This window comes from Nymphalis io, chromosome 29 (assembly GCF_905147045.1).
Source record: "Nymphalis io chromosome 29, ilAglIoxx1.1, whole genome shotgun sequence".
Lineage (NCBI taxonomy): Eukaryota > Metazoa > Arthropoda > Insecta > Lepidoptera > Nymphalidae > Nymphalis > Nymphalis io.
In genome coordinates this window covers 3297608-3320112 of record NC_065916.1, presented here as the reverse complement: position 1 = coordinate 3320112, position 22505 = coordinate 3297608, and the positions used below count along the sequence as shown (strand labels likewise).

The 22505-nt window shown below is 37.1% G+C and overlaps 1 protein-coding gene across 3 annotated transcripts in view; it reads left to right on the top strand.

The window, feature by feature from the left end:
* The window catches only part of LOC126779444 (uncharacterized), a 38447-nt gene extending 26472 nt beyond the window's left edge, over positions 1 to 11975 (top strand). For all 3 annotated transcript variants that reach the window (XM_050503402.1, XM_050503403.1, XM_050503404.1), the window contains 11 exons: positions 120 to 266; positions 1298 to 1418; positions 1955 to 2046; positions 2857 to 3051; positions 3880 to 4024; positions 4335 to 4565; positions 4825 to 4929; positions 7455 to 7581; positions 7714 to 7828; positions 8634 to 8732; positions 11794 to 11975. In XM_050503402.1, coding sequence (XP_050359359.1) covers positions 120 to 266; positions 1298 to 1418; positions 1955 to 2046; positions 2857 to 3051; positions 3880 to 4024; positions 4335 to 4565; positions 4825 to 4929; positions 7455 to 7581; positions 7714 to 7828; positions 8634 to 8732; positions 11794 to 11950 — 1534 coding nt within the window. In that variant the 3' untranslated portion in view covers positions 11951 to 11975. The remainder of the gene's footprint in view (positions 1 to 119; positions 267 to 1297; positions 1419 to 1954; positions 2047 to 2856; positions 3052 to 3879; positions 4025 to 4334; positions 4566 to 4824; positions 4930 to 7454; positions 7582 to 7713; positions 7829 to 8633; positions 8733 to 11793) is intronic.
* The last annotated feature ends 10530 nt before the right edge of the window (positions 11976 to 22505 follow it).

The window sequence follows — 22505 nt, the reverse complement described above, 5'->3', positions numbered from 1 at the left end:
ATGTATCAATTGGTAAGATCATAGCTAAGATCAATTTAAATCTCGACTAGTAGACATATAGTGATATAGGATATAGGTTAATATGTCTCAATATTAAAGCTAAAGACATTTGTTCTCAGGTACCAAGCTACGAGTGTTACCTCCCTGTCGACGTCGGCGCCGCTGCTGGAGTCGCAGCACAGCGTCCGCTTGCAGCGCTCCATCGTCACACATCTGCCCATTAAGTTCAAGGTCGGCGTGGAACCCATCGAGCACAAGAGTATCACGTGAGTTAATGATACTAATTAATGAGATAGTAATTAGTATTTAATGCTAACAAACAGATACGCACTGATTCGCTTGCCCATTGCGTCGAAACAATTTGCTTTTTGATATTTCAATGAAAAATATTTAGCAGACTGTCGAGGAGGGTACTTTGGGAATACTTTATTTATTTATTTAAAACATACCTTTCCTTTATAATGTTGTGCTCTTCTTGAGAAACTGAAGACAGGAAACGACCTTGTAAATAGCCCTCGATGACGTACACTGCCGGTATTTCATTCTAAGCTATGTGAGTAAGTTTGGGCTATACCATTTCTGTTACTTATGACGTGTGCTTAATGTAATTAGTAGATATTCGTAAAGCAGCGCAGCACCACTGGACCTACGTCATAACTTATTATTATTTATTCATTTGTTCACATACAATTGTATTAAAACGCGTGAATCTTAACCGATGATCGTGGGTTCAAACCCGGGCAAGCACCACTGAATTTTCATGTGCTTAATTTGTGTTTAATTTGTGTTGAGAGGAGGCTGTTAAGGTCCCAGCAGTGGGACATTAACAGGCTGTTACTGTAATTGTATATATATGTGTGTGTGATGTTATAACAAATGCCTACGCTCATAAGTGCCCCAAGAGTTCGCTTAATATTACATACAGATATTAAATAATATTTAATACGTTAAACCGAATACTCTGAGGAAAATAAAATCATTAAAATAAGAAAAGATTCGTCTGAGTAAGCTATCAAATCAATTTGAAATAAAGTACGCTTTACTTAACTAGGCTCCCTCGAGCAATTTGAACCGTTGTTATGAGGTATAAATGAAGAAGATTCTTTAAAATTTAAATAAAATATTAGTATTTTTTGTAAAAACAACACTAAATTTCTTAAAGATTCTATTATAAAGATACTAGTTATCTTATAGATTCTTATGCATTCAACGAGCATTTATTAAAAGCTTGATTTTGGTAAATTAAATGGAAACATTTCATTAACTTCGCTAGCATTCATTAAAGCGTTGCTTTCAGTCTGACCTGGCCGGACCCGTTTGCTCAGCATGCGGGGGTGGCGATACACTCGCGCGTGCAAATAGAAATGAACTCGAAAAAGGGTGTCGAAGTCATCTCAGTATCTTCGAATGGAGGAGAAGTCAGTATTTTATTATCTAGTATTATTAAATGTTCCATAGTCATTATTATTTGTACAAAATAAGAAAATATACCGCAAATTAATATATACTTTGCCAGTTAAAATTCTAGTTGTTCAATCTCAAAGAAATTTTGACTGACACGTTAGCCTGGATCGACCTTACTAACCAAAATGTCACGATCGCATAGAATGAAGGAAACAGCACTTCTCCCTTTGTAAGGCTGGCATTGGACTTAATGAATCGAGATGGCCTAGTGGAACGCGTGAATCTTAACCGATCATCGTGAGCTCAAACCCGGGCACGCGCCACTGAATATTCAAGTACATAATTTGTGTTTATAATTCATCTCGAGCTTGACGACTTATTCCACCAACCCGTATTGGAGCAGCGTGGTGGAATAAGCTCCAAACCATCTTCTCAAAAAAAAGAGAGAGGAGGTCTCAGTCCAGCAGTGGGACATTAACAGGTGTGTTTTACCTAAGCCTGGCAACCTATTTTTTACTGTATAATATTAACGTTTTGTTTCGATATCCAGGACGACAGCGGTGTTTTCTTCGATTGCGAGAGAAAAATGTCTGGAGCGGAAGTTATTGAAAAATACATCATGTCCAAATTTATAACTTACGAGTGAGCTAAGTATTAATAAAAATAATAATAATATTATTTTTCTCCAAACTGATGTCGGCCACGGCGACCAATCTCAAGAGAGATTAGCCAAATGCGCAGGACATAATCATAGTATATATATACAAGTATGTGCGCAAACAAACACAAGTGAACTCTCTATTCCCTAACTCTCATAATCCGATGGGACGGCTATCCGACACGACCGGAAAGAGTTCAGGCGCAGGCCCGAATTACGTGCTTACCGAGGCAAAGACACTTCCAACTTCCTGACTCCGGGCTGCTACTGAGAATTTTCGATAGGAAAACCCAATGACTTTTTAGTGGCCCGAACAGAGATTTGAACTCAGGACCTCGGGGTCTTATATCTAGCCACTAGACCAATGACGCAGAGTTAAGTATTATTTCTAACGTCAATTAATATGTTATGTTATTTAGTTAAGAGGGTAACCGAGGTTAGGGACCTAGGAGTGCTTCTAGATTCTAATTCATTATTTGACAGGCATGTGAATATAATTATCGCAAAAGCTTACAGTATGTTGGGTTTCATATTTGGCCAGAACTTTAAAAATATCAATACGTTTAATGTGCTGTATAATTCTTATGTAAGATCTAATTTGAAATTCGCTTCAACGGCTTGGAATCCACAATACTCTAAGTATATTATGGCTATCGGAAATGTATAGGATAAATTTATTAGAAGATTAACGCGTACATTTGGGTCCAATTTTATTAATAAGCTTAATATTTTGTCACTTGAGAAACGCAGGAAATGCAAAGATCAAGTTCAAACTTTCAATATTTCTCTGCCAGTATGTTACCATCGCAGCAGTCTGTACTGAACTCGGTGGAACGTTTCATGACGTCCACCGGCTGCGGTCTCGTCGTGCCCCCGACACGCCCTGCCCGTGGACGGGACGAGGTCCTGCACATCGCCTTCAGTTTCAAAAATACGATCGAGTTTGATAAAATGGGACTCACTTTGAAAACTGTTCTACGTTACTTCAAGTGAGTTATTTAATTTGTATTAATGTATGTCATTTCGAAAGATCGTTAGCACGGTATATACTCATCTACTCTTGTGTGAATTGAATAAGATTAAATAGATATCAGATACAGGTATCAAAACTTTTCGAGGCACTGAAGTGTAACACTGTTATCTCCCTAAATTACTAAGCAACTCTTGATAGAAGAAATCAAACACTTGTATTAGCTCATTATGTTGAATTTAGCCCGGGGTCTTACGATCATAATGAGCTAGAGAATGATATATCATTAACGAGACAGTTAAAGAGAATAGAAGTAATTAGAACAAAGAAAATAATTAGTTTATCTCATGTTTCTAAAAGCCGAGATGGCCCAGTGGTAAGAACGCGTGAATCTTAACCAATGATCGTGGGTTAAAACCCGGGCAAGCACCACTGAATTTTCATGTGTTTAACTTGTATTAAAATTTTCTCGTGCTTGACGGTGAAGGAAAACATCGTGAGGTAACATGTGTCTAATTTCACTGAAATTCTGTCACATGCGTATTCCACTAACCCGCATTGGAGCAACGTGGTGGAATAAGCTCCAAAACATCGAAAAAAGGAGTGGAGGCCTTAGCCCAGCAGTGGGACATTCACAGGCTGTTACTGACTGATGTTTTTAAATCGCGTAAGATACAGGTTTCCGATCACACAATAAATAAACACAAATTTATGAACATCATATAAAAAAAAACCTATCTGTTGGACTGGGGGAATGCTGTGAGCATTCAAAGTCATAATTATGTGTACAATATTAATCAAAATGGACACTCAGCCTCTATCCTGTGCGGTACATTTTAATTTTCAGAAAAATCAAGGACAATAACGACGAGATGTATTTGAAAATCGACGCCGACACCAGCGTGGAGTGCGTCGGTAGAAACGTCTCCGTGCAGTCTGTTCTATATGTGAACCAGCCGTTTAAAGATGACACGAATAAAAGGTTTTGGAAGGTAAGTATCGTTTACCAGTGTGACACGCACTGAAGAGAAATATGTCGGTCTTGGGACTGAATTTAAAAGCAGTTTCTCTTAACCGATTCATTTGAAGTTTTAAATAAAAGCAAATACAAAATATTCGTTTTAATTTCTACATGGATTAAGCTATGTCTCTATCCATTCTCTCTGCCACTGCTCTCTGTTTCCTTGTCTGTGTGTAACTCGTTTTCTTTATTGTTATTAATTAAAGTGTATGTCAAAAAAGTATAATATCGATTTCGGCTAAATATTTCTACTAACGAAAAACATACATTATAACTTCCAGCTCTGCTACTTCGAAGATGACACAAGCCACGCGCCCGCTGACCAGGACCTGAATACCCACCCCGCCTCATATCACGGGCGCACCACTATCACCTACCACACGTCCCCGATGTACGAGACCTGTGACGCCGGCTCTGACGACAGCAAGCTGACGATAGAGTACCGAGGAACGCCGAAGTATAACTACGGGAACGTTGAGAGATATGTCGAAGTTGATATTAAAGGAGAAAAGGTGATACAGATAATAAATAAACTTTACTACAAGTATTACTCAATACTCCGTCGAATTACTCAGTACAGCGTGTTTGCGCAAAAATGTGTTTTAGCTTGATCACGACATACTCAACAATTACATAGTATGCTAAGAGAATACCGGCGAATGAAATTTGGCGGGAGTTTTCTTAAAGACTTAAAGAATTGCTAGTTATTTTAATAACTTAGGTTAACTTTTGTGGGTAAATTCCAAATAATCATTTTATACTCTCTTCCAGCTCCACCAGTTCGACCTGCTCCCAGGACTAGGCTTAGGTCCCGGAACTCCCATCGCGCAGCTTCTTGGTACTCTAGACTACATCAACACTTCCGCTATTATTAAGGTAATGTTTCCTTTTTTAATAGGAAATGATCAGCCTGCATAGTATATCCCACGAGTGGGCAAAGATCTGTCTATAAAAACTATGCTGTTCTATACTAGATTATAATTATATTTCTATTTGTATTTCGTAAAAACGCATAAATATTTCTAATTTGTTCAATCGAACCATCTAGAAAGTCCCAGAACATAACTCAGACGTTCAATAATTAGTTCGAAAAAGCTTAATGACCGCAAAACATACAAACTAAAATGAACTTTATTCTGTATTATGTAGTCATATTGTTTGTTTTGTTAATTTGTTTATTAAAAATGTTATATACTTTGAACACGTGGAAGGTCTCCCTTATGTTTCTATATATTTTAAGAATGTTCTTTATTGCAAATAAAAGCATTATAAAATTGAGAGTTCCGCGATATAATAGTTTTACTCTCGGAAGTGATGGTGAATATTCTTCTGGAAAAACAAGGGGGGTAAAATAACGCAATACATGGAAGTGTAAACGCTGCCTAATGTAGAACTTCAGGTCGACTCCAGACCTCTCGATCGTGATTATGCGCAGCCTTAACAGCTGGCCAAATATCTTTCGAGGCACTTTATTTATTGTATATCTATATTAGTAGTATCCTACTTATCATATTAGACACTTGAAGGCAACTCGGTTGTCGACATATCAAAGTGCACACATCTCCATTGAGAGCCACTACATCCAGTAACTATCACTTCTTCAAGGTAGCCGCCACTTGAGGCATAATTTAATGCAAATCAATACTAAGATTAACTTTTTTTAATGTTACAGACAGGCAGACGAGCAAATGGTACCACCTGATGGTAAGTGGTCACCACCGCCCCTAGACATTGGCGACGTAAGAAATTTTTCACCATTCCTCACATCACCAATGCGCCACCAACATCATAGTTACACTGGCTCGTTCACCCATCAAACCAGAACGTAACCATAGTTAATATTGTTTAGCGGTAGAATATCTGATGAGCGGGTGGTACCCACCCAGACGAGCCTGAACAGAGTTCTACCACCGGTTAAAATAGCCGGGTAAATTACAATAAAGCTAACACAAATAGAGGAGGCCTTTAGCCCAGCAGTGGGACATTCACAGGCTGTTACGGATTACGGACGGATAACACAAATAGAGCTGCAGCATAAAGAGATATGCTAATGTTCCCACGATCCTTAACCGCCGAGAACGAGAAACGAGATGTATACAAACAACAAACAAATAAATAAAACGTCTAGCGATACAAAGACGTGCTCGGGCTTTGATCCGACAGTCCGATCCACGTGTCTACTCCGCAGGGACATCTCATTGTGAATAAGGAGATGCTAAATTGTAACTTAACTTGGATAGTAACAAAATTAACCGTTTCGATTCGCCATCGGTGACTGTATATGTGCCTTTTGTGTTTCCGTAGATGTAGCTGTTGCCGAGCAGATAATTATTTTAAAGTATATTATATGTGGCAAGATCATATTAAAATTTAAATATGCTTTATCTTATTACACTTTTAAATAATATAAATGCGAAAGTAGATCTGTCTGTCTTTGTTTCACGGCTACGGCGCTAAATCGATTTAGGAAATGAAAATTGAAAATTTGTATGAAACAAGCTCGAAACCCAAGGATGGACATATATAAGACTTCTTTAGCTAAAAATAGCCCCCTCTACTACTACTAGAAACTCCATAGTTACTACTTAATAAATAATCATCAAAATAATCTTTTTAAACGAAGTGATATATATATATATATATATATATATATATATATATATATAATGAAAGTTATAATAATAGATAATTTTTGAGAGCCGTCGTAAAACAATATTTACTTTAGCGTTAAGTCAATAGAATTGAGTTTATTCAACTTGTCCAGTTCCCAACTCGAAGTAGAACGAGGTTATCAATTCGGCAATATTTTGTATCTCGGTGTAATATCCGATCGATTATATCTTAATGTTACAATGAAATTTCAGAGAAAAATATAATCCAATTAAAATAAGACCCTACTTAATTAACTATAATTTGATTGTTATTGAATGAACTTCTTATTTTACTCAGGTTATACTTTAGTATGTTAAGGACAAAAGAAAACATCCAATTATTAAATTTTCACTAAAAACCTTATAAGGTTTTAATTTAAACTAATTATGTTGTTGAATGCTGTTGATCGTATTGCTTAATACCTTGCTCATTACCCTCTTCAACTTACCATAAATGGGATTAAGTCTTCTGGGTCCGCGCGAGTGGGCGTTCCACAGGAATCATTTTTTATTTTCTTAGGAATGGTCTATGATTAAAATAATGTAATCTATTCAAAAGTAAATATTTATTCTAAGTGTCACAATTTCTTAAAGAACAGAATGCACAAAAAGAAAACAATTAAAAATCATAACCAAATATTAAACATATTTAAATCTACTATAAAGTATCTATCATATACTTTTTATAGGTTTTTTGACTCTGGTGTCTTTTAATTATTCATTTAAGCTTTATTTTTATATTTAAAACAGGAAAAAGACGGCATAGCATCAGTGGTCGTGAACAAAGGAGCTGAGATTCAGTTTGAGTCGGACAGCTTCGCGTGGCTGCTGGACAGCTGGACCTCCATGCAGCTCATGAAGAGGTTCGGAGTGTACCGTGAGTACCAAATGGATAATCTCATATACATAAAGATGCTTTGACACCGTTTAACCGATCGCCATGAAAGTTGGTACACGTGCACTCGATATCCGATGTAGATTTTGGTTTTTATTGAAACATTGTTACTAGGTCAATGTCGTCTCCAAGAGTCAACTATACAAACGTTATCCGGGAACGTGGATCAGCTCCAGCTCCAGCAGTGTCCTGAGACCCTGGTACTCGCTGACTGCTCTGAGACTCCTAGGTAAGATTTTAAGTACACTATTCTCAGTGAGGAAATTTTTGTGTTTGTAACTCAATTATTCTAAAATGACTAACAAATACTCAGTTACAATATATATATATATTATCTTTTTACATTAATAGCCAATTTAATTGACGATAACTTATTATGGTGATTCGCAAATAGCCATATTAATTTTAAATAGGCAGTTACGAAATCAGAGACACTTGTATTTTATAAGTAATAATAAATGCTAATCTGAACGGAGACAGCTAACTACGCAGGAGATATAGTGTTTCAATGTGTTAAAATGTCAACCATCGCTTATAGCCAATGCGCCACCAACCTTGGGAACTAAGATTTTATGTCCCTTGTGCCTGTAATTACACTGGCTCACTCACCCTTCAAACCGGAACACAACAATATCAAGTATTGGTGTTTTGCGGTAGAATATCTGATGAGTGGGTGGTACCTACCCAGACGAGCTTGCACAAAGCCCTACCACCAATAATAAGTGTTCAAGTGTTGGCGAAGACACAAACGCAGAGTGAATTCTTCGTTCACTCTTATAATTCAATTCGACGGCAATACTGGCAGCCGGTATATACCGCAATACTGGGAACGGCTCAATGTTTTCAACGAACAGGAGTTTAAACACTTCCAAAACCAGGGCTACAAGTGAGAATTTCTCCACAAAAAGCCAATTAACTTGTATTTATTCTGGACTGGGTATGCGCCCAGGACCAGCACTTAGGCATCTACAGCTTTATACGCTAACCAATAATCTTCCGTAATATTAATATATTTTTTCATTTTATATTTGCAGTTTTGTAATATTACGTCAACAAAATGGTGGCATTATAATGTACGACGGAGATCACGCCTCGTACAGCAGCGACACTTCAAACACGAGCAAAAATACAGCGTAAGTTTATACTTCCTTAAATAAAGAGTAGGAAGCTAACGAGGAAATGACACACCAGCGCTCTTATACCGTAAAAGAATAATTATTATTTATTTATTCACAACCATTAACGATTTAATAATAAATATAATAAAAGAAACATAAAAGTAGAAATAATGGATATACAAGTAAATAAATATATAATAATAATAATAACCTGGGACATTTTTCACACACGGATTAATATACATGGACGATATTAAAGTTTATGCAAACAATAGAAATAACTTAAAAATTTTACTAAATAGTGTTGAAATATTTACGGAAGATATAGGCATGACTTTTGGTTTAGATAAATGTAACCACACTTCACTTAACAGCTGCACACAGAAACTACACTGATGGTAACGAGCATGTGCTACCGAACGGAGATACTTTTAAGCAGTTAAAATTAGATCAAAATTATAAGTAATTAGGTATTAATGAATCCAGAAAAAATATTCATAGTGACGTTAGAGATCAATTAACTATGATACCCGAGAGTATTTCAGGAGAATCAAAAAACTAACAAAATCTTTCTTAAATGGGCGCAACCTAATAAAGGGGATAAATACATACGCCATTCCAGTTTTGTTGTATTCTTTTGGTGTAATCAACTACAACATAAGCCATCTTAAACGGATTGATATTAGAACACGAAACCTGTTATTTTTTTTATTTTTTTATTTAGCAATTAAAAAGGCCCACCAACAAAAAGCAGACGTTGATAGATTGTACTTACCACTGATTAAAGGTTGTAGAGGACTAATTAATGTAGAATACTTGTATAAAGCCCATATTCTAAAACATAAACAATATTTAGAACAAAAAAATGACTACCTAATTGAAGCAATAGTACAGCAACACCAAAGAAGAGAAAAATATTCCATATTTACAGAAGCAAAAGAGATAGAGAAAGATTTGAAGTTACCAAACGGCAAATACACAATCGCAGAAATAAAAAACAACATAATTAAAAAGCAAAACGAATCCTGGAGAAACAAGAACCTACATGGCCAATTCCTCAAAAGGTCCTTGACCTAGCCAATGTGGACACAGAACTGACGTTTAAGTGGCTGAAGAAACGACCTATTTCAGCTTTATTGGAATCATCTTTATTTGCAATACAAGACCAAGCGGTACTTACACGTCAAAACTGTTCAACACGTTCTCGCAGGATGCGAAAAACTAGCTGGAACATATTATGTTAAAAGACATAACAATTTGGTACAGTATATATTCTGGTGTTTAGCAAGCAAAAGCAAAATAGAAGTTAATAAATTATGGTAGAAAGAAGAACTTAAACAACCCACTGTAAAGGAAAATAATATAGCCAAATTAATGTGGGAAATTCCCATACAAACCGATGTCATAATCACTCACAATAGACCGGACCTTATATACATAGATAAAATCAACAATAAAACTTACCTTATTGATGTTTCGGTACCATCTGACTATAATATTGGAGCAAAGGAAATAGAAAAAATCAGCAAATACCATCCGCTGAAAGTCGAACTCTCTAGACTGTGGAAAAGCACAGTCACAACGATTCCGATAGTAGTGGGCGCCACAGGAGTAGTGACAAAGAATCTAAAGCGGTACTGCGACAAACTAGAGACACACATTAATATCAATATCCTCCAAACACAAGCATCATTCCACTCAACCACAATAATCAGCAAAGTTCTTGGAGACACAATATTTGTAACGAGCACGCAGACTAGTAACAGTGAGAACTTAAAAAAAGAGAAAAGTCTTACATCTAACAGCATTCAAGAACCTCACTGAAGCTGCTAATAGATTTTGTATAATTTACTCTAATACACTCACCTACAGACAATAATCATATTATACGTCTAAACTCTAGTTATTATACATCATTTTTACTCAGGCAGACCTGTTTAATTATACATTATTGAAAATATAAAAGAAAAAAATAAATAAAAAAAAGTAAAAAAAAAACAAAACAAAATAACATAAAAAATGCACGTTTAAAAATAATAATAATATAAATAGTTAGGTAAGTTTCATGTTAATGAATATATCACTTTTTTATCATAATTAGTAAGTAAATAATAGGGAAAAAAAAGAATACTTTATTTTTTAAACATTCAAAAACAGATGGGGATATAAATGCTCTTTTTCCCGGTGACCGGGACGGAGTATTTATTAAAGCCGACTAAAAAAGTCGAGAAAGTACAAACGTGATGTACAAATAATAATAATAATAACCTGGGACATTTTTCACACACGGCCATCTGATCCCAAATAAAGCTTGTACAAAGCTTGTGCTATGGAGACCAGACAACTATGGAGACCAGACAACTGATGTACTACATATACTACTTTTCTTTTGTAAATGCATACTTATATAGATAATTACACCCAGATTCAGGACAAACAGACATGTTCATGCACACAAATGTCTGTTCTGGGTGGGAATCGAACCCACAACTTTCGGCGTGAAACGCAAGTATCTACCAACCACGCCAACCGGTCCGTCAAACAACAGTATACTGCTCCAGCGGGAATTTTAGCACCGATTCGTAACTGTACAATCTACTCTGCTAGGGATCATGTTTAGAAGATTTCCTAAATCTGTGATCATATTTTCACAATCTCTAAGACTATATCCCCCGCAGCAGGTGTGCACTAACCCTCACTATTAGTCTGATCAAATAATAACCTTTTCCCCGTGTTTTTTTCTCTGTTGTGTTTTTGTTGACCTGCATTATCCAGTTAACCAAGAATCCCAAAACTTCACCGTGACTACAAGCACAAGAAATGTAACATCCTAGGTACCAAGGTAACTTGAACCTTCAAGATAAGAGCTTACCATTTTATAAAACCCCTTCGCTGTTGCAGATGTCCATGGACGGTGGTAATCAGTTCCCATCAGTATCATACCTTTTTGCCCACTCTTACATAAAAAATATATGGGTGGTGCATTGGCGATATAATGGATGGTTAACATTCCCTGAAGTGCCGATGTCTATGGGCCATGGTGACCAATTAGTATCAGATGTATTTTGGTTTTCAGACTAATACCAACAGACGACGGCGTGAAAGTAATCTCAAACTCGACAGGAGTGATAATATACCGGCGGTATAACGAAACTGTCATCCTGATACCGTCGTCGTACCTCCCTTCCGTCTGCGGGGAGTGCGCGGGGAACAGCGGCTTTGACAACTGTTGAAATATATTTTATTATTTATAAGTTACATCAATTGTTTCATTATGATCAATGAACTGGGGATTGTCTGGTATGAGAAGTTATCGGTTCACAGGTTATTTTGATTAAATCAAAATCAATAAATAACCAGTCCGGAAAAGAAACATTCTTTATTCGAATAAGCTCAAAAATGCACTTTTTAATCTACATGATTGTAGATTAAAAAGTAGTAAAAAAAGTAGTAAAAGTAGTAAAGTAAAGTATTGAATTAAAGTTATCATAAATATTTCAATTCCGAATTACTGAAATATTTTTTTAATAAAATCTTTTCAAAAGTAATTTCTTAAAGTCGAAGTGCAAATATAAATAAACGCTATTTCATTTAATTAATGATTTAATTGAATAATAAAAACATATACGGAGTAAAAATAAACAGACCACTCTTTGAGCCATTAAGGCGACGTAGAAAAACGTAACGATGAGTAACCAGGTCGGAAAATCGACCTCATATGTATATCTACAAAGAATAATTTATTTAAATATTATTATTTTTAAACGAAGCGCCACTTCAGTGATCAAAAGACGTGCAACCCGCTCGGCGTTCGACGCTCGAATGACCGTATTGACGTTACTTTAAATGTGGAACGCGGTGAGCGCGAATGATTGGTCAGGGTGACCATAGCTAATAAGGTGTGGCCTCACTGAGCATAGACAACTTTGATCGCTCTTACGCTCAGTTGCCTTAATCTTACAAAGGGTCGTTTATGCATTATAATGGGTTAGTTTAAGCAAAACATTTTTCATGCGAAAAATAGGTTAGTGTGTATTTTTTAACTCAACTGTTCGTGGGTGACTTTTATTTTTTATTTATAACTTATATTGTTTTTTTTCTTTCTATTTAATATTACTTGATGAATAATATATACATATATTTTATAAGTAATTAATGCTAAGCTGTACATAATTATACACAAAATGTTTAAGTTTTAATCATCGGGTCACGAGCAAACGGAACACGGACCGTAATTTATTAACATTACATGAACGCCGCTTAAAGAAATTATATATGTTTTTTTTTAAACTAAACCATTTATATAATTATGTGCGTCTTAAATATCGTTTATCGACTTTAAGTTATTATTAAGACGCGCCAAAATACGTTTGACATAAATAAAAATATATCATACTAGTTCTGGCCCGTGACTTCGGCCGCGTGTTATGGTGGTAGGTAGGCTTCATATCCAATTTTATCAAAATCGGTTAACTAGTTTATCCACGAACATGTAGCAGACAGTTTATAATATTAGTATGGATAAAATTTACTTTCTAAATTTGATTTTTTTATGAACTTTGACTAAAAAAAATAGACCTCTAGGTAACTCAATAGAATAACTCCAACAATCATTTTCGAATAGAAAGTTAATAAAAACATTCGAAAAACCCTTTTAAGCGTGTACGTTTTATTCCGTTTAAAAGGCATTTTAAATAAAAACCGACAACACAAGACAAGCCGAGATGGCCCTGTGGTAAGAACGCGTGAATCTTAACCGATGATCGTGGGTTCAAACCCGGGCAAGCACCACTGAATTTTCATGTGCTTAATTTGTGATTATAATTCATCTCGTGCTTTACGGTGAAGGAAAACATCGTGAGGAAACCTGCATGTGTCTAATTTCACTGAAGTTCTGCCACATGTGAATTCTACCAACCCGCATTGGAGCAGCGTGGTGGAATAAGCTCTAAACCTTCTCCTCAAAAAGAGGAGAGGAGGCCTTTAGCCCAGCAGTGGGACATTCACAGGCTGTTACGGTTAAATAAAAAAAATTGATTCCCCGAGTTCGGACGCGTATACGAAGTTGCACACAAACGACAGTTTTAAGGTACTTTTTCATTGAAATGTCATATTTCTGTGCAACCGCTTATAATAAATACAGGCACAGGTCATATAATGTATACTAGTTCAGGTGAAATTTAATATTAATTATTTTATTTAATATAAGTACACATACAGAATACAATCGGGATATACATTAAAATTACACAACTTTGAGCTAGATTACATTCCTAAGCATATGTACACGACGTCCTCATTAAAATTTATTTATTTATTATTTGGATAACCAACAAAAGAAAACATTATTACATTCATTTCATTATCAGACTATTAACAATAGCTTAAATGTCCTTTTAATTATAGGCTATCACATCATGCAAAATATAATAATTGTAGTATATCAAGATTTAAATAATATGAAATAGTATTTTTTTCAAGGTCCTGGAATTCAAATCAGTGCCCCCTACTGGGTCCAATCTAAGCCATCAATGGGCGGTATGTGGTCAACACCGCCCAAAGAAATTAGCATTGTAAAAATAGTAACTGTTTCTTAATTTGCCAATGTACCACGAACCTTCGGAACTAAAATGTTATGTCCCTCGAACCTGTAGGTACACTGACTCACCTAGGAGGGTGAGTCAGTGTACCTACAACAATAGTAAGTATTGCCGTTCAGTGGTAAAATATTTGTTGAATGGGTAGAACTACCCGGACGGGTAGCACAAAGCCCGACCAAGTTAATAAACCTGGGAAAGAAATGTGGAACATATCCATATTTCAACTTTCTACACTGGCTGTCCGTTGTTAGTCAGTCAGGGCAAACGGTTACTATATAACCATAAGATATGCATGTTTTGTTAGCAAATTAAGATAATTACAGAAGTTTTCGTCAACAACGTGTGACGTCACAATAATTGTCACTCACATTTGTGGAGACACAGCTTTAGTATGTACAGATATTTCACGAATGAAAAATTTTCGTGCGAGTGAAATAGGATTATTATTTGATCCTTCTCTTTGAATCGGTTCAGCGAAATGTGAAGAGGCGACGTTCGCTCGATTACCAACTCTATTGTTTCGGAATATGGTCCAATTTTCATTGATCGTTACATTGTGTTTTATGTGCGTTGAAAATTATTAGGAATATATTTTAGGTTGAGAAATTTACGTGTAGGTAATTTGTGTGCATCGCTTTGTCAGCTAATGGGGTACCGAGGTCTATTCTGGGTCATGATCAATATTTATTGTTGTTATTAATCATTTGTTAATATTTTTACTGTTGTTAGGGCTTTGTACAAGCTGGTCTGGGTAGGTACCACCCACTCATCAGATATTCTACCACAAAACAGCAGTATTTGGTATTGTTGTGTTCTAGTTTGAAGCGAGTGTGAGCCAGTGTAATTACAGACACAAGACATAACATCTTAGTTCCCAAGATTGGGGCACAGTGGCGATGTAAAGATGGGTAACATTTCTTACAAAGCCAATGTCTATGGGCGTTGGTGACCTTGGTGAATTACCATCAGGTGGCCCATTTGCTCAACATAAATATAATACAGAAAATGCTTAACAGAAAATTTAAAACAAAAAATAAATGTACTGTACAACAGACGAACTTTTGGCTAGTTAGCCATCTCTTCCAGATCTGAAAGAAATTTTAAAAATACATATATTGTGTACATACAGTACGAGATTTATTTTTTTATGATTATTTTTATTCTTCGTCAACTCACATTGTGCCTTGAATTACTATTCAATGTATAATATGAGTTGACGAAGACGATACGAGAGACCAACTGATTTCCGGTATATCGGATTACATCCAATATATTTTCTTTTTTATATGGTACACTCAAAGTCACACGGCTCCATACATCCACCGCTCTGCATCCTGAGAAACTTATGTTATTCTTGGCGTCTCGTTTTAGTTTTGTATACACGTCAGAGTTACAGATCAAAGTGTCTCTAAAACCTTAGCCCCCCCCCCCCCCCCACACGCGGACGAAGCCGCTTGCGGAAACTAGTTACTTAATAATTATAAATAAGCTCAGTATTTCTGGCATCGATAATTTAAAGCCCAAATCGATTTACATTTCAAAGATATGACTGTATTTTAAAGTTTACAGTAAAGGAATGACGTGGGTGGTAGACGTGGGGTGTGATCTCTTGGCGCGGTATATTGGTCGTATAATACGTGAACCGTTTCATTTGAAATTTATACCTGTGTTAAAAGGCTCCGTGTGGGTGTGTTGGCTATAAGCGGGCGTTCATACGGGACGTAAAGTCAGCCGCCGACTGTCAGCGGGCGGTAAGCAGTTTACTGCCTCTATACATATTTAAGTTTTCATTCACACCGAGCCTATAATACTACCCTTTTAAGAAGTCGCTGACTCGCAGCGGCCGATTGTATTATTAAAAACCTACTACTTAGCAGAACTTTTCGGTTGAAATTTGCGAAAGCCAGTGTAATTTCGGGCACAAGGAGCATGGCATATTGGTTCAAAAGGCTGGTGGCGCATTGATAATATAAGGCATAGTTAATATTTCTTACAGTTTCAATATCTATGGGTGGCTGTGATCACACAGGTGGCCGATTCGTCAGTCTGCATACAGATTTTAAGTAACAAAAACACAGCTGTACAATAAGTTCTATTTAAAATTTCATATAATATGAGGTGTATCACGTTTCCGCTCTGGTTTAACAATTCGGACGAACTAACTCGGCCGCCTCTCTTACAATTGAACAATTCAGGGAAAATCATATACCATTTTGGCTTGCAATAATCCCTAGACAGCAGACGCTGCAGGAAACATCATTAAAACCGACCAAGCGCTGGCATTGCGACATTAGCGCTTTGAATATTTGACGAACTATCAAATGATTTTTATCTCATTAGCATGTACCAACTATGAATGTGATATATATTTCATCTCTCACTTAAAAAATTCAAACTGCAAGTAAAAGAAATATTATACTCTCAAGAGCCTTAATTTACTCATGCATTTTTAATTAATTAATTATAAATTGATTATTTATTATTAAATTATGTTTTCTTGATTTAAAAATTAAATTTATATTAAATTAAATTATATAAATGAATTATATAATTTCATGCACCTATTAAATATAAAAAATGTCTTGTTTTGTAATTACTTATGATTAATTTATAAATGGAAACTGTTTTGGTTTATGAATTGTTTTATATATTTTTTTTTTATTGTAATTATTTCACTGTTTGTTTCCTGTACACTAAATAAATAAATAAATAAATAAACTTACACTTAATTATACATATTTCAAAAGAATAATAACAGTGCCCGTTTTATGGAATTACTAATATTGCTGTTTACCGCTCCGATTAAGCGGAAGAATGGGTGCGACATTAGCTCGAGGGGTTCGAATCAAACCTGCGACTTTTATATTCCTATGAGGTCCATTGCAGTATGGATGCTTTAAATAATTGGAACAAACTCTAGACACAGGAATGAGGGTGAAATATAGATGATATTGATAGCAGAACGACGTGTTTCTATCTTGTATATAAATATGCATTACTTTGGTTTTTAATTGGTGTTTAAAAAATGACAATTCCGTTAAATAAAGGACATGTAAAAATTTACATGTCCGTTTTATACTGGCAGAAATCTCCTAAACGTGCGATCCGCTGTAACAGATTGTTGTATAGCTAGCTTGCACCCGTGGTTTAGCCCGCCTTTGAAGGGGGATACATACATTTTCTGGACTCCTGACAACGTAGATGCAAAATATCACAAATATCGGTCGAGTAGTTTAGCAAGAAAGCGAAACAAACAAACACACTTTCGCATTTATAATGTTAGTTAAGATTGTCATCTTGGATAGACTGTAAACTTTATCCCAATTACAATTCCAGTGCCATCAAAGTCCTTAAGATTAAAGAGCATAATTTTTTCTACATACATAATATTATATTCACTAGGGGGTAAGGCTTTATGCAAGCTCTACCTAATAGACGGGTAGGTACCGCCAAATAGTAGTACTTATTATTGTTGCGTTCCAATTTAAAAGGTGAGTGAGCCAGTACAGATACAAGGGACATATTAGTTCCCAAGGTTGGTGGCACATTGGCGATATAAGAAATGGTTAATATTTCTTACATCACCAATATTTATGGGCGGTGGTGACCACTTAATATCAGGTAGCCCCTTTGCTCGTATAACTTAAAAATATATATCCTAATATAATTGCGCCACTAAACCGAACGTAATGGAATTTGAGAATTATATAAGCGGAGGATGATTACAGGATGTTAAGGTAGTATATATAAAGTAAAATGATTGTAGATGTTCTGATGCTGAGTCTGCTCTCTTGAGCAAAAATACTTGGAGCTTAAGTGACCACACCGCTTTAATGCATGTTGGGTTTCCTTACAAATGTTTCCTTCACCGCAAGAAGAATTATTAACTCAACCTTAGTGCATGAAAATTCAGTGGTTCTTAGCTTCAATCCGCAATCTTCTCTGAGAATGTATATGTTTTAACCACTGAGCCATCTCGACTTATATTTGCTTATATTCGAGTGTGAAGTAGCGAGTCGCAACACATGTGGGCGTCGAATTTGTATCGCGACGCGTTTGTCGAAAAAGGGTTAAAAATTGAATTCCGCGCCATTTCTATCTTTCACGGTTCTGATTCCGTTTATCGGGTGATTGATTTAATTTCCTTTTTTTTGTACGAAATAGTGGAATTTTATTTCAAATATTGATAAAAAAATCTGCTTTTTTAGGTATCAATCTATTGGGGAATTTATATTATATGAAACATGAATGTAGCCGCTATTGTTATTTTGTTTTATATATTTACTTGTAATCAACAGCGTTACTGAAATGGTTGTACAGTTATAACATATTACTATAGTAAGTCAATTTTTTATTCTTATTGTTCTGTAATTTTCTCTGTAAGTAATTTGAATATAAATCTTTTGAAATAAATGTCTTTAACCGTAAGTCCACGTAGGATTACTATTTTTTATTACAAAAAATAAAACGAATATTAAAATTAGAGAGATATATATAGTATAAGTCAGAAGAAGTACGCGTAACCGTTGGTTCACTCGTGAATGTGCCGATGCTGTATCATCTAAGCAGGCGGCATATCGCAAGTGGATCAACGGCTGCATTAGCAAGGCATCTAACATTGACTCACTGAAAGCAAACTATAATAAAAATTCCAAGTCCTGTAGAAAGGCATACACGAGAGCGGCATGCACAGCGCATTGTACAGATTGGTTATGACCTTGTTTCGCATCCTAGGGGCTCCTGTAGCTTCTGGCGTCTGACCAAGTCTGTGCAAAACAATTTCTGCCAACGGATCGCTAGCTCACAGTCCGCAAGAGCAAGCTGATCTCCTGACTAAACTCTTTGCCGACAATTCCGTCATCCATGATTGTAGTGCACTGCCACCTACAATACCTGCATGTGGCCATACGATGCCTGACATTAAAATCAGGCAACGTGATGTGCGTGCGGAGGTGCAATCACTTGATGTAGGGAAAGCTAGCGGTCCCGATGGAATACCAGCCATAGTGCTGAAGAAGTGCGCAGCGGAGCTGTCTCCTGTGTTAACGCGCCTGTTCCAACTTTCTCTCTCTTCGGGAAGTGTGCCGGAGGCTTGGAGAAGAGCTAATGTGCAAGCAGTTCCCAAAAAAGGGGATCGGTCTGACCCGGCAAATTATCGGCCAATAGCTATCACCTCAGTACTTTGTAAGGTGATGGAACGGATTTTAAACAACCAACTGATCCATTACCTAGAAGATCACTCTTTAATTAATGATCGTCAATACGGGTTTCGACCAAAACGGTCCACAGGTGATCTTCTAGCGTACGTAACACACCTCTGGGGTGAAGCTATCGACAAGCATGGAGAATCGTTGGCTGTCAGCCTCGATATCTCCAAGGCTTTCGACAGGGTCTGGCACAGAAGTCTTCTCTCCAAGCTGCCGGCATATGGTCTGATTGCCAGCTTCCTACACAAGCGTAGCCTTCGTGTTTTAGTTGATGGTTGCGCTTCACCATTCTATGTAATGAATGCTGGGGTCCCCCAGGCATTTGTGCTATCTCCCACACTCTTTCTTTTGCATATCAATGATATGCTCTCTCTTGGGAACATACATTGCTATGCAGACGATAGTACAGTGCATGGTGGATACCACGGACGCGCAGTGGCTGGGCGAGCGGAAATTGAGGAGAGGCGGAAGGATCTTGTCATTGAACTCGATAGGACGTTAGAGCTCATCGCGAAATGGGGCTCTGATAATCTTGTTGAGTTTAATGCCAAGAAAACAGAGGTATGCGCTCTCACGGCGAAAAAGTCAACATTTTCCCCTCTTCCCTCCCTCTGTGGTACTCCGCTGGTGATGCAAAGCAAAATCGCCATGCTGGGGATTGACGTTCGCTGTGACCTTAGTCCAAGGGATTACATCGAGGCTGTTATAAAAACAGCTTCACGGAAACTCGGAGTTCTGAACAGTGCGGCGCTTTTTCACGCCACAACAACTGTGCCTGCTGTACAAAACACAGGTACGGTCTTGCGTGGAATATTGCTCGCACCTTTGGGATGGCTCCGCTAATTACCTACTGGAGGCCTTGGACCGGTTGCAGCGACGTGCCGTACGCATTATTGGCGACGTAAAGGTCACAAACACCCTTGAACCTTTACAATTGCGTCGTGAGATAGCAGAACTGAGCGCTTTTTATCGACTGTATCACGGCGAGTGCTCTGAGGAATTATTCTCTCTAATTCCTGCTTCCCCCTTCCTTCTTAAGGCCACGCGAGCTGGTTCTCGATGTCACCGCCTAACTGTGACATCAATTCCATCGCGCACAAAGAAATTTGGCAACTCCTTTCTTTGTCGCACTACCAAAAATGGAATTCCTTACCAGCTCACGTGTTCCCCTCCTCTTACAACCCGGGTTCCTTCAAACGAGGCGTGAAGAGGCATCTTGCGGGCCGGCAAGGTGGTGACGGCTAGTTCAGAACATTCTTCCGGACTATACTGGCCGTCGTCGCGTTTGGACTCTACTACCACTTACTATTAGGTGGAGTAGAGTCATTTGCCATCCCGGGGCATATAAAAAAAAAAGTATTATATATAAATATATATATGTACAACAGCGTGTGTGTGAGTGCGTGTGTTATTTTGATAGTGTAATATATATATGTATGTGGAGGTGACTGGTACCAACCACTCATCAGATATTCTACCGCAAAACAGCAGTAATTGGTATTGTTGTGTTCCGTTTTGACATCTTAGTTCCCAAGGTTGGTGACGCATTGGTGATGTAAGCGATAGTTATCATTTCTTACATTGGAATGTCTATGGGCGTTGGTGACCACTTATCATCAGGTGGCCCATTTCCTCGTCCACCTACCTATAATATAAAAAACTGATTTTAATGAAATTTGATATGAAGCAAGATTAAACTAAGAAAGGTCAAAGGATGAAGAAAGTGTGAAAACTAGCTTATAATATATTTGAAGTAAGAATACTCATTGTTCACTGTTGGTAAAACAAAAGGCCATTCAACTTAAAATTGAATCAAATTCATTTAATTGCAAATTAAAGCTTGTAAAATGTAGAACACGCTTATCTCGTCCACATTCCCGGGCGAAACATTTCTTAATTGATAGCATTTATAAACTCAATCAAACAACGAGCGATACGAGTTTACGTAGCGTTGATTTAACCCTGAAGGTGTAAATTCCTCGACTTGTCCGAGCGATCTAGTTTGTATTCAAGAGCGCATATTGGAGACCGACTTTTATAGGTAGACGACCTGGCATATTGGCTGCTAGGGCATAACCATTGGTGTTGTAGGAGAGATTTATCATTCCTTACATCACTTTTTTTTTTATATAGAATAGGAAGGTGGACGAGCATATGGGCCACCTGATGGTAAGTGGTCACCAAACGCCCTTAGACATTGGCATTGTAAGAAATGTCAACCATCGCTTATAGCCAATGCGCCACCAATCTTGGGAACTAAGATTTTATGTCCCTTGTGCCTGTAATTACACTGGCTCACTCACCCTTCAAACCGGAACACAACAATATCAAGTATTGCTGTTTTGCGGTAGAATATCTGATGAGTGGGTGGTACCTAGCCAGACGAGCTTGCACAAAGCCCTACCACCAGTCAACCTGTCCACCAGTCAACTGACCTTACATCACCAGCTAAGACATTTTATCTCTTGTGCCTTTACTGAATCACCCTTTAAACGAGCAAATGGGCTGCCCGATGGTAAGTAGTCACCACCGAAAAGACACTGCTATAAGAAATATCAACCATTCCTTATATTGCTGATACGCCGCCAACTTTGGTAACCAAGATGTTATGTCCCTTATGCCTATAGTTACACTGGTTCACTTACCCTTTACAATGGACCACAACAACACTATATATTACTATTTGGCGGTAAGTATATGATAAGTGAATGGTACCAACCCAGATGGTCTTGCACAAATCCTAGTATTTGTGTGATTAAATCAGCAGTGTGCAGTTTAAGTAACACCGGCGGAATTTAATTACGAATGTATCCCATTAGAGGCAACTGAAAAAACAGAGCGGTACTCGTCCCGTGCTACGTTTGCACTTTACGAGCTTCTTGAATATCGACATTGCAAGATTTTATTTAACTTGCAATGTTTGTTTGTGTCAAATCTTGCAAGCTGAGTTAGAACCACTTTCTAATTTATAGAGCTGATTC